At 55.7% G+C, this 10674-nt stretch overlaps 1 protein-coding gene across 2 annotated transcripts; it reads left to right on the forward strand.

Moving 5' to 3' along the window:
- The first annotated feature begins 293 nt into the window (after positions 1-293).
- On the forward strand, positions 294-10321 carry Yju2 (YJU2 splicing factor homolog). Of its 2 annotated transcripts, XM_051139765.1 has the most exons (8): positions 294-454; positions 2238-2338; positions 4019-4163; positions 5418-5552; positions 6618-6799; positions 7304-7424; positions 9043-9169; positions 10091-10321. In XM_051139765.1, exons 1-8 carry the CDS (start codon positions 431-433, stop codon positions 10195-10197), a joined length of 942 nt encoding a protein of 313 aa, XP_050995722.1. In that variant the 5' UTR covers positions 294-430; the 3' UTR covers positions 10198-10321. The 2 variants fall into 2 exon arrangements, with proteins under 2 accessions (XP_050995722.1, XP_050995723.1); XM_051139766.1 differs by lacking the exon at positions 2238-2338 and having other exon boundaries at positions 322-454.
- Positions 10322-10674: the final 353 nt, after the last annotated feature.

A 10674-nucleotide genomic window follows, 5' to 3' on the forward strand; every position in this document is an offset into this window, starting at 1 on the left:
GAAGGCAGGAGCATCTCTGTGAGTTCGTGACTAGTCTTGGTGAGTTCCAGGACAGTCAGAAATACACAGCGAGACCCTGGCTCCAAAACAAAACAAAACAAACAACATCAATAGAGCAACAGTGTCGGACAAAACGTTATCACTCCTAAGGAGCTTTCTCTGCCTTTTCCAGAGCAACACAGGGGCACGTGCACGATCCAGATGCTCCCCGGAACCTTTATTTAGTGCTTCTGCTGCTGGCACTCAGGAAGAGAACGAACGCCCACTCGGAACTTTGAGGGACAGAGATTTCAGCCAATGAGAACGGGTAAAGCCTGTAAACTACAGAAGACGGCCAAGGAAGTGACGTCGATGTGGCGCCTGGTCTAAGAAACACCGAGAGGACCTAAGAGAGCCGCTCGTTCGCTTGTACGAGGAATAGGAAGCGAAGATGTCGGAACGGAAAGTTTTAAATGTAAGTGCTCAGGGTCTAGATGTTTCTATCGATGTTTCTGGGAGAGGCGCGCTTCCTTCGGGTCACTTCCTTTTGGAATTCTGACACCCCGCCCCCCCGACACACACACACACACACACACACACACACACACACGCACACACACACTTACACACTTTCTATGGGCGGAGCTTCCCAAACCCTTGCCTGTCACACTTCTTGGGGGATAGTATTAGCTTATTTGCTCCTTGCATGCTTGTTAAACAACCAATCATTACCAGGGAAGAAGACTTTGTTTGTGTCTCTTCTTTCGATTGGTTTTTCCAACTATCCAATCGCTTTTCTGGGGGCGAGACTCCCCCACCCCGCCCCAGACAGGGTCTCTCTGTGTAGCCCTGGCTGTCCTGGACTCACTTTGTAGACCAGGCTGGCCTCCAACTCACAGGGATCCGCCTGCCTCTGCCTCCCGAGTGCAGGGATTAAAGGCGTGCGCCACCACGTTCAGGTTTTGTTTTGTTTTGTTTTTCTTTTCTTTAATGAGCCTTCCCAAGTCAGGGTACGTTTTTTGGAGGCTTCACAGTTCATCCCAGGTTTATTGGTTGGTTGATCGGTTGTTTTTTGGGGGTTTTTTTGTTTGTTTGTTTGTTTTTGTTTTTTATGCACATATAAAATCTTTTGGCTGGGGTGACTCTTTTTCTCTCTGGAAAAATTTTACTCACCATTTCCTGGATCTATTTTCTAAATACCTGTTTTGAGTCAGGGTTTCACTGTGTAGCCCAGAATGGCCCCGAACTCAGAGACCCGCCTGCCTGAGCCTCCCAGTTGCTGGGGTTAAAGGCGTGTATATTCTTACGCTGAACTATTTTATATTTTTCCTTCATGTCTGTCTGTACACCACATGTGTGCAGTGCCCAGGCTGACTGTAAACTCCCAATTCTCCTGCATCAGCCTCCTGAGTGCTGGCATGACAGCCATATACCACCATTCCTTTTTTTTTTTTTTTTTTTTTTTGGTTTTTGGTTTTTCAAGACAGGGTTTCACTATTCTTATCAACCCCCTGAAGTCTTGGCAAAACTTCCTGCAATCAGGGAGGCAGCTCCCTTTGCAGTGGGCCTGGCTGCTAGTGGGTGTCAAAAACAGAATGCCTGCTTGTTGGTGGCCTACACAGTTTCTTTTTGACCTTTTTATATGAGGGCATTTGTCCCTCTCCATCCCCCTGTCTCACATTCCCAGGTGCTGGGGTGGTAGCTATGGGTATCGGCCTGACTTCCATAACCCAGAGTAGCTATGCCCGCATGTCTTGTCCCAGCCTCCCAAGCGCACAGGGAGGCTGGAGGCTGTTTTCCCTACAGAGACTTGCTAGCAAGATTTTGACCTGAGATGGTGCCAGGGAGCCTGTGTGGTGCCCTAGTGTAGGCTAGACCACCACCGACAAGGCCTGGTTCATGTTGGGCCCCTGTTTCTGCATGAGTATCTAGAATCGTACATGCTGGGCAGAAGGAATCCATCCATCTGCAAAGCCTGGGCCTCTAGAACTTTCCCTGGAAGGCATGTCACAGCTCAGGGAAGCAGCACACACCCACCCCCTGCGATTCGTCTGGAAACTTGTGCACTCTTCCTCCCTGTCCTGCCTTCTCATGGCTCTGCTTTAAATAGCCGTCTCTGGATAAGCTCAAATAGCTGAATTCCTGAGCAGACCCCTAACACCTGGGAATCCTGGGGCCATTGACATGGCTCCCAGACCCCTGTTTCTGCCCATGTGGGACCTGAGCACGAGAGAACACCACCACCCCCTTTCCCACAGAAATACTACCCACCTGACTTTGACCCGTCGAAGATCCCGAAACTCAAGCTCCCCAAGGACCGGCAGTATGTGGTGCGGCTGATGGCCCCCTTCAACATGAGGTGAACCCCTGGGGCCTGAGGAGCAGCAAACAAGGAGGAAGTCCTCAGCTTCACAGAGTCCTCAGCCCCCAACCACAAGGCTTCAGTCAACAGTCAGAGTGACACTTGGCCCTCCAGGATTTTGAACCTCCAGTGGCTGACCTCCTCCTGCCCCGTGGCCTTGGCAGCAGCTGTGGCCTCTGTCTGCAATTCTCACGTCACTCACTAGGTCCTCTCCCTACCGAGCCTGGCTGGCATCTCACCCCAGACAGGCTGCCGGCCTCCCCCTTAGACCCTCATCCCCTGCTTTCCTGCGTTTAACCAGCTTTGAATTAACAGTCATTCACGCTTGGCTTTGTATGAGAGTCATACTTCTGTCAGTCACTCCCCTAGGTCACCGAGGACAGAGAAGCTGTGCATATTGAGTGGTTGGTTATATATTGTCTTCCTTCCTTTGCCTGCTCCTGTCTTAGTGACTGTGAGCGTGGGGAATGTTAGAAGAGACAGCTTTCATTGGGGCTGGCTTACAGTCTCGGGCTGTCATCATGGTGGGGAGCATGGCAGGCATGATCTGGAGTAGTTGGAAGCTACATCCTGATCCGCAGGCAGAAAAAGAAACAGTGGACCTGCCAGGGGCTTTTGAAACGTAACAGCCCACCCCCAGCAAGGCCATACCCCTAAGCCCCCCCCCCCCACACCCTCGTTGGCGTTTTTTGTTCTGTTTTGTTTGGGGGGGTGTTGTTTTGGGCTTTTTGGTTTTGGTTTTGGTTTGGTTTGGTTTTGGGATTTTCAAGACAGGGTCTCTCTGTGTAGCTTTGGCTGTCCTGGACTTGCTTTGTAGACCAGGCTGGCTTCGAACTCACAGCGATCCACCTGCCTCTGCCTCCCAAGTGCTGGGATTAAAGGTGTGCACCACCACACCTGGCTCTTGTTTTATTTTCTTGAGACAGGGTTTCCATTGTGTAGCTTTGGCTGCCCTGGACTCGATTTGTAGATCAGGCTGGCCTCGAACTCACAGATTTGCCTGCCTCTGCCTCCCCCAGTGCTGGGATTAAAGGTGTGCGCCACCACAGCCCAGCTCCTCTTTGCCTTTTCTAGACAGGGTTTCTCTATGTATCCCTAGCTTTCCTGGAACTCCGAGGTCTGCGTGCCTCTGCCTCCTGAGTGCTGGGATTAAAGATGTGCGATCCTTCTAACCCTTTCAAGTAGCGCTACTCCCTAGTGACTAAACATTCAAACATATGGCCCTATAGGGGCCATTCTTGTTCAAACCGCCACCCTCCTCCAGCAGGCGCGCAGGCGCCTACCATGGGGGACAGGGCAGCCTCATGACACTCACAGGCTAGTGGGGAGTGGGGGTGATACCCACTCTCTGTAGTCACACAAGGACACATGAGACGGGGGAGGGGGGGGAGGGCAGGTGGTCTGCCACCTGGGCCATCAGGGAAGTGTTAGACTCTCAGGCTGTAAGGACTGCAGGCAGAGCAAAGGCCCCGAGGCAGAACCAAGCCAGAGGTGTTTGTAGGTGCAGCAGTAAGGAGGCAGAGGGCAAGTAAGGAGGAGTGGCCAGGGTGCAGGGTCTCAGAAGCTCCAAACACCCAGGCGGGGCAGTCACCTGCTCATGAAGGTGCACGCACTGCCATGGGGTGCTGGAGCAGAGCTGGGGGGCGCTCAGCACTCACATGCCTGCCCTGGCTGCAGGTGTAAGACGTGCGGAGAGTACATCTACAAAGGGAAGAAGTTCAATGCACGCAAGGAAACAGTCCAGAATGAGGCGTACCTGGGCCTGCCCATCTTCCGGTTCTACATCAAGTGCACACGATGCTTGGCCGAGATCACCTTCAAGGTAGGGGCTTCGTCCCGTCGCTCACCACCTTCTCTCTGAGGACACCCCACAAAGGTGCAGGATGCTGAGGAGGTGCCTGCAGCAGGACCCCCCCATACACACACACACACACACACACAGACACAGAAAAGCCTGCCTACCTGCATGTGTGCAGGGTGTGGGATGTATTGCGGCACCAGGAAAATGGTTCTGTGCTGGGGCCTTGCTTGTTGTTTTGTTTAGACAGTCTCCTGTAGCCCAGGCTGGCTCAAACTCCTGTGTAGTCAGAGGTTACTCTAATTCCGATCCTCCTGCTGCACCTCTGGGCTGCTAGGACGACAGACGTGTGCTACCATAGCTAGATACAAATCGTGACTTTCTTTTGTTCTTTTATGTTTCTTGGCATGGAGGCCAGGGTTTCACATGCACTTGGAAAGTGCTCTGCCCAAGCCACTGCCCAGGCACAGAAGCCAAAGGATTCAGGGAAAGACAGAAGAGAAATTCACCTCTCCAGTCTGCACCATAAGAGGCAGTGGGTTTTGGTTTTGATGTCTTTTCACTGAAAGCTTTTTTCTTTGAGTTCAAAAAATTAGGTTTGATTAATAGGAACAAAATGTAAGCTTGCACACATTTTTATTTCACATATGTGAGTATCTGCCTGAATGTTTGTGGACCACTTATGTGCCTGGTGCCCAAGTTGGGGGAGAGGGGGCCAGTCCCTGAGAGCCGTTGTGAGTCACCATGTGGGTGCTGGGAACTGAGCCCAGGTGCTCTGCAGTGGCAGCCAGTGCTCTAACCCCTGAGCTGTCTCCACAGTCCCTTATTTTTGAGCAAAGCTTCATTCATTTCATAGCCCTGTGCTCCCACCGCCCAGACAGATGCGCGCCACATCGGGTCACTGGAGTAGTCTGTAAGCAAGAAGTTAAAGCCATATCATGTGAAAGGTGTACGTCCATGGTGCGCTGAGGTCACATGGATGGCGGAAAGTCTGGACACCTGAGGGGACGTGAGCCCCTGCAGGAGCCAGGTGCTCTTTCTCCTGGCCACAGAATGTTCTAGAAGGTGTGGGCATTAGGAGGAAAGGCCCCACAGCTACCAAAGGTGTAAGCAAAGAGACTGACAGAGGGAATGGAGAAATGCACTCAGGGACCCAGGTCACCACCTGGGAGCTGTCAGTGATTCTGTCCCTTCCCCTCCCCTCCTCTCCCCTCCCCTCCTCTCCCCTCCCCTTCTCTCCCCTCCCCTTCTCTCCCTTCCCCTTCTCTCCCCTCTCAGACAGACCCAGAGAACACGGACTACACCATGGAGCACGGGGCCACGCGCAACTTCCAGGCTGAGAAGCTTTTGGAGGAGGAGGAGAAGCGGGTGCAGAAGGAGCGAGAGGACGAGGAGTTGAACAACCCCATGAAGGTGAGCCCCTGCACCCCTCCAGCCGGCACCCCTTATCTGCCTCTACCCTTCCCCCACCCCTGCATCCCACCTAGGTGCCCCTCGCCTGCCCCTTGTCCCTTGTATCCCCCTCCTCTACCAGAGTGTCTCACCCATGCCCTGCACTCCCCCTTTCCTGCCCTGAGCCCCTCTCCTGCCCTGCACCCCTCTCCTGCCCTGCGCCCCTCTCCTGCCCTGTGCCCCTCTCCTGCCCTGTGCCCCCTCTCCTGCCCTGCTCCCCCTCTCCTGCCCTGTGCCCCCTCTCCTGCCCTGCTCCCCCTCTCCTGCCCTGTTCCTCCTCTCCTGCCCTGTGCCCCCTCTCCTGCCCTGCTCCCCCTCTCCTGCCCTGTGCCCCCTCTCCTGCCCTGTGCCCCCTCTCCTGCCCTGCTCCCCCTCTCCTGCCTTGCTCCCCCTCTCCTGCCCTGTGCCCCATCTCCTGCCCTGCTCCCTCTCTCCTGCCCTACTCCCCCTCTCTTGCCCTGTGCCCCCTCTCCTGCCCTGCTCCCCCTCTCCTGCCCTGTGCCCCCTCTCCTGCCCTGTGCCCCCTCTCCTGCCCTGTGCCCCCTCTCCTGCCCTGTGCCCCCTCTCCTGCCCTGCTCCCTCTCTCCTGCCCTGCGCCCCCTCTCCTGCCCTGATCCCTCTCTCCTGCCCTGCACCCCTCTCCTGCCCTGCACTCCCCCTCTCCTGCTCTGCACTCCCCCTCTCCTGCCCTGCACTCCCCCTCTCCTGCTCTGCACTCCCCCTCTCTTGCCCCGTTCCCCCTCTCCTGCCCTGCTCCCCCTCTCCTGCCCTGCGCCCCCTCTCCTGCCCTGATCCCCCTCTCCTGCCCTGCACCCCTCTCCTGCCCTGTGCCCCCTCTCTTGCCCTGTGCCCCCTCTCCTGCCCTGCTCCCCCTCTCTTGCCCTGTGCCCCCTCTCCTGCCCTGCTCCCCCTCTCTTGCCCTGTGCCCCCTCTCCTGCCCTGTGCCCCCTCTCCTGCCCTGCGCCCCCTCTCCTGCCCTCCGCCCCCTCTCCTGCCCTGTGCCCCTCACCCACTCGGCTCCCCCAGGTCCTAGAGAACCGCACAAAGGACTCGAAGCTGGAGATGGAGGTGCTGGAGAACCTGCAGGAGCTGAAGGACCTGAACCAGCGGCAGGCGCACGTGGACTTCGAGGCTATGCTACTGCAGCACCACCTGTCGCAGGAGCAGCAGCGACAGCAGCAGGAAGAGGAAGACGAGCGCGAGACAGCGTGAGCTGCCTGGGCCCTTCTGGATCTTTCTATGGCTGCCCCTCTCCTTAGCTGAGGGCCCCCTCCTGTCCTGTCCTTTCAGACTCTACTGAGACCCAGCTGCTGGACCCATAGGACCCAGTGCTCCACAGCCGTCTCTGACTTTCTTTCAGCCCCACGGTTGTGGGTTTGTTTGAGATAGAACCTCCTGAAGCCCAGGCTGGCCTCAAAGCCATTTAGTAGCCGAGGATGGCCTTGAACTCCTGATCCTCCTGCATCCACCCCAGTGCTGGGTTGATAGGCACATGCTTCTGCACCCAGCTGTATGTTTACTTATTTTTGTGCTTCAGGGTATGAACCTAATGTGCTCTAGCCAAGCTTCAGCCGCTGAGCACTGCCATCAGCTTTTGTTGACACTGTCACCTGCTCCCGGTTCCCCACGCTCTGAGAGCTGCTGCAGCAGAGACCCCCTAGAGACACTCCCCACCCCCCGTGTAGCAGATTCTCACTATATCCACCTCATAGGGCCTTGCTGGAGGAGGCTCGACACCGCAGGCTTCTAGAGGATTCCGACTCAGAGGACGAGGCTCCACCTTCCCGATCATGGGCAGCTGTAAGCCCCAACCCCACGGCCATCCTCCACGAGGTGAGCCGGACCAGGGTGTGAGGTGTGGGTGCCCAGGGTGAACGGCCACAGGAGAAATCATAGGCAGCTGGACTAGTGTTCATAACAGGACAAACAGCCCACAGCATGGCTGCTCTGCTCTGCTTCCTGCTTCTGAGCCTGAGGGAGGGAATGGCCAGTGAACTGGACCACCAAGGATGGGGAGTCACTCCTTCAGTCAGGTTCCTGCCCCACAGGCACAGGACGAGGCCATGTAAAAAGCTGGGTGTGGTGACACACACTTGTAATCCCAGCACCTAGGAGCAGAGGCAGGTGGAGTTCTCATGTGTGAGGTCAGCCTGGGCTGCATAGCAAGACTGTTTCAAAATAAATAAAGCCAGATGCAGCCCAGCAGGCCTGGGGTCCTACATGGAGGAGGAAGAGACAGGAGGGCCCTGGGCCCTGCTGGGTGGGACCCACAAGTCACTGAGAGACCCTGCCTAAAAACCATGGTGGAAGAGCCAGGTGTAGTGGCGCACATCTATAATCCCAGCATTCAGGGAGGCAGATGTAGACAGATGGCTGTGAGTTCGAGGCCAGCCTGGTCTACAGCGTCCAGGACAGCCAAGGCTACACAGAGAAACCCTGTCTTGAAAAACCAAAAACAAGAAAAAAGACGTGGTGGAAAGCAGTTGAGGAGCCTCTGGCTCCTACACGAGAGCACGCTGATCAGAACTAAAGCCCACAGAACCAGGAACTGGCTCCCGCGGCTGCGAAAGGTGACAGGCTCTCCCTAAGTCCCACAGGGTCCTGGGTGCCTTCGGAACTTGGCAGCTGTGGCACCAGCTTTTGAAGGTTCCGGCACCTTCTAGCCTCCTCAGCTTCCAAAGTGTTAGTCCTTGAAGGTGGCACCCAGCTGTGAGTGCCAGAGTGCACACTGCAGGCTTTGGAGGTCAGCACACTGCCTCCCCTCCCACCCTGGCTGAGAGAGGGTCTCCTCTTGTGGCAGCTGTGCGCAGCAGGCACGCCGACTCCCAGGGTTCTCCCTCCGGGACTGTAGCCTCATGCTGCTCTGCCCAGCTCTTCAGTGGGTGCTGAGACCCCAGCTCAGGCCACCCACCCAGGCCCCATCAACCTGTCCCTGTAGAACCCAGACGTATGCTGGATGTGTTTGTTTTGTCTTTGAAGTAGGGTCACACTCTACAGCCCAGACTGGCCTCAAACCCATAATCCTCCTGCTTCAGCCCCCGTGGGCTGGGGTGGCTGACAGGCCTGCACAGTATACCTTATTTCTTCACACCCCAATGTCACGTAAGAGCGTCATGTACCTGTCATACTCAGGGAGGCACCTACTGTGTGCCAGAAGCTCTTGGCAACACTAGGGAGATAGTGGTCAAAAAAGGACTGCGGGCCCTGGATAATCAACATTTCTTGAGACCACACATGGGGCAGATCCCTGAGATAGGTATTGAGGGGTGGCTAGGAGTTCACAGGATGAAGGTGGGCAGTAGGTGAGAAGTCAAGTGCGAAGTGTGGAGTGGGGGACAGGCCATAGGGAGCCAGATAGGAATTTGGAGCTGGGCAGACTTGATAAGCAAACTGCTTCCACAGAGCCAGGTCAGGGAGAGCAGGGGACAACAGCTGTGCACGGTCCCCACAGGTACCAAAGGCCAAGAGGAAGGCAGCGGTCCTGGGCAGCAGGGCACACCTAGCCAGCTTGATTGTGCCGAAGAAGGCGAAGACAGCAGCCAACGGGGGCTCAGAGCAAGTCCAGGTGCCAGCCTCGGGTGAGTCACTTCAGCAGCCATGGGTGGCAGCAGTGCATGTCTGCCACTGTCTAGAAGCTTTGTAAGGTGGGCAGAGTGAGGGGGTGCCTGATGGGCAGAGGCTCGCCCAGCAGCCTGTCACCCAGCAGCCTGTCACCCAGCAGCCTGTCACCCAGCGCTCAGGAGATTGGTGGCAAGAATATTGGGACTCAGGGTTCATCAGCCTCAGCTACATAGGGGATCTGAGGCCAAGGCTAGGTGAGACTTCATCTGAAAAGGAAAATGGAGTCAGATGGTGGTGGCCCACGCCTCTAATCCCAGCACTTGGGAGGTAGAAGCAGGCGGATCTCTGTGAGTTCAAGGACAGCCTAGCTTACAAAGCAAGTTTCAGGACAGCCAGGGCTACACAGAGAAACCCTGTCTTGAAAAACCAGAAAAAATAAAAAGGAGCAAAGGCTTGGAATCGAAGTCACACAATAGCTAAATGTGACCTGTGACAGGTTACACAGTACCAAGGGACACAAGCCAGTGTGTTGGTCATGTGGTCTACAGCTTCAGTGTCCTTTCCTGGAGTTTGGATAATTCCACCATATGTAGAAAGGGCCTGGCTTGGGTTGACACATGGTAACATTTGACACAGTTGTCACTGCCACTATCAGTGTTTGTCAGAGGCAGATCCTAAGGCTTAGAGAGGGTCATCCACCCGAAGTCACATGGTAGGTCCAGTGTAGAGGCTCCTCCTGTACACCCTCTTAGTCATGGTGGCTCTTGGTGACCCTTGGCCCTTGGCACTATCTCATTTCCTGTGTGGACACTCACTGGGCAGGGTCTCTGGGCCAGTTTCGGATTGGGGTGACCAAGTCACACTCCCCTGCCCTGCACCCATGCACATCATAGACAAGAGAGAGTGGCTGGGCCTGACCTGACTTGTCCTCCCCACAGGTGCCCCCGAGAACAGGAAGGCAGCTGACCCTACACCCCAGACGCCTGGTGCCTCCTCCCTGAGCCAGCTGGGTGCATATGGGGACAGCGAGGACAGTGACAGCTGAGCCCCATGGTGGCATCATAGACCCAAGAAGCCAGAGGAGGAGATGGGATCAAGCCACACGCTGTCAGCAAAGGCCCTGGACCATGGCTGCCTTTCATGTGGAGAAGCAAGGTCCCTTCAGCATGCAGACACCCCAAGATGGACAACCTGGTCCACTTCTTCATTCCTTGAGTTGTGGGGTGCCTGTTGGTCCTGTCCCTTCCTGCCACAGATCTGAATACACTCTGATACCAGGTGGGGTGCAGAGTCCCTGGGGACCATCTCCCAACCATACAGAAGGCCTAGGGCTCCACCCACATCACTGTAGTATTGTGTAAAAAAGAAGAACAAATAGAAAATCAATTGAAAAACAGGCCCACGTGGAGAGAGCCTGCCTGACTGCAGAGGGCTGCACCAGGCTAAACACCTCGGGCCTCTGCCACATCCCCGAATTTGGCATTGAGTTATAAGAAAACTAGCAAGGTTGCATCTGCTGTGT

Source organism: Acomys russatus, chromosome 31 (genome assembly GCF_903995435.1).
Source record: "Acomys russatus chromosome 31, mAcoRus1.1, whole genome shotgun sequence".
NCBI lineage: Eukaryota > Metazoa > Chordata > Mammalia > Rodentia > Muridae > Acomys > Acomys russatus.

What these genes read in the sequence shown, in the direction of transcription:
- Yju2 (XM_051139765.1), top strand. Translation starts at nt 431, where the DNA reads ATGTCGGAACGGAAAGTTTTAAAT. An exon ending in CGGAACGGAAAGTTTTAAAT is followed by an intron (nt 455 to 2,237) that starts GTAAGTGCTCAG and finishes CCTTTCCCACAG; the next exon opens with AAATACTACCCACCTGACTT. An exon ending in CCACGGCCATCCTCCACGAG is followed by an intron (nt 7,425 to 9,042) that starts GTGAGCCGGACC and finishes CGGTCCCCACAG; the next exon opens with GTACCAAAGGCCAAGAGGAA.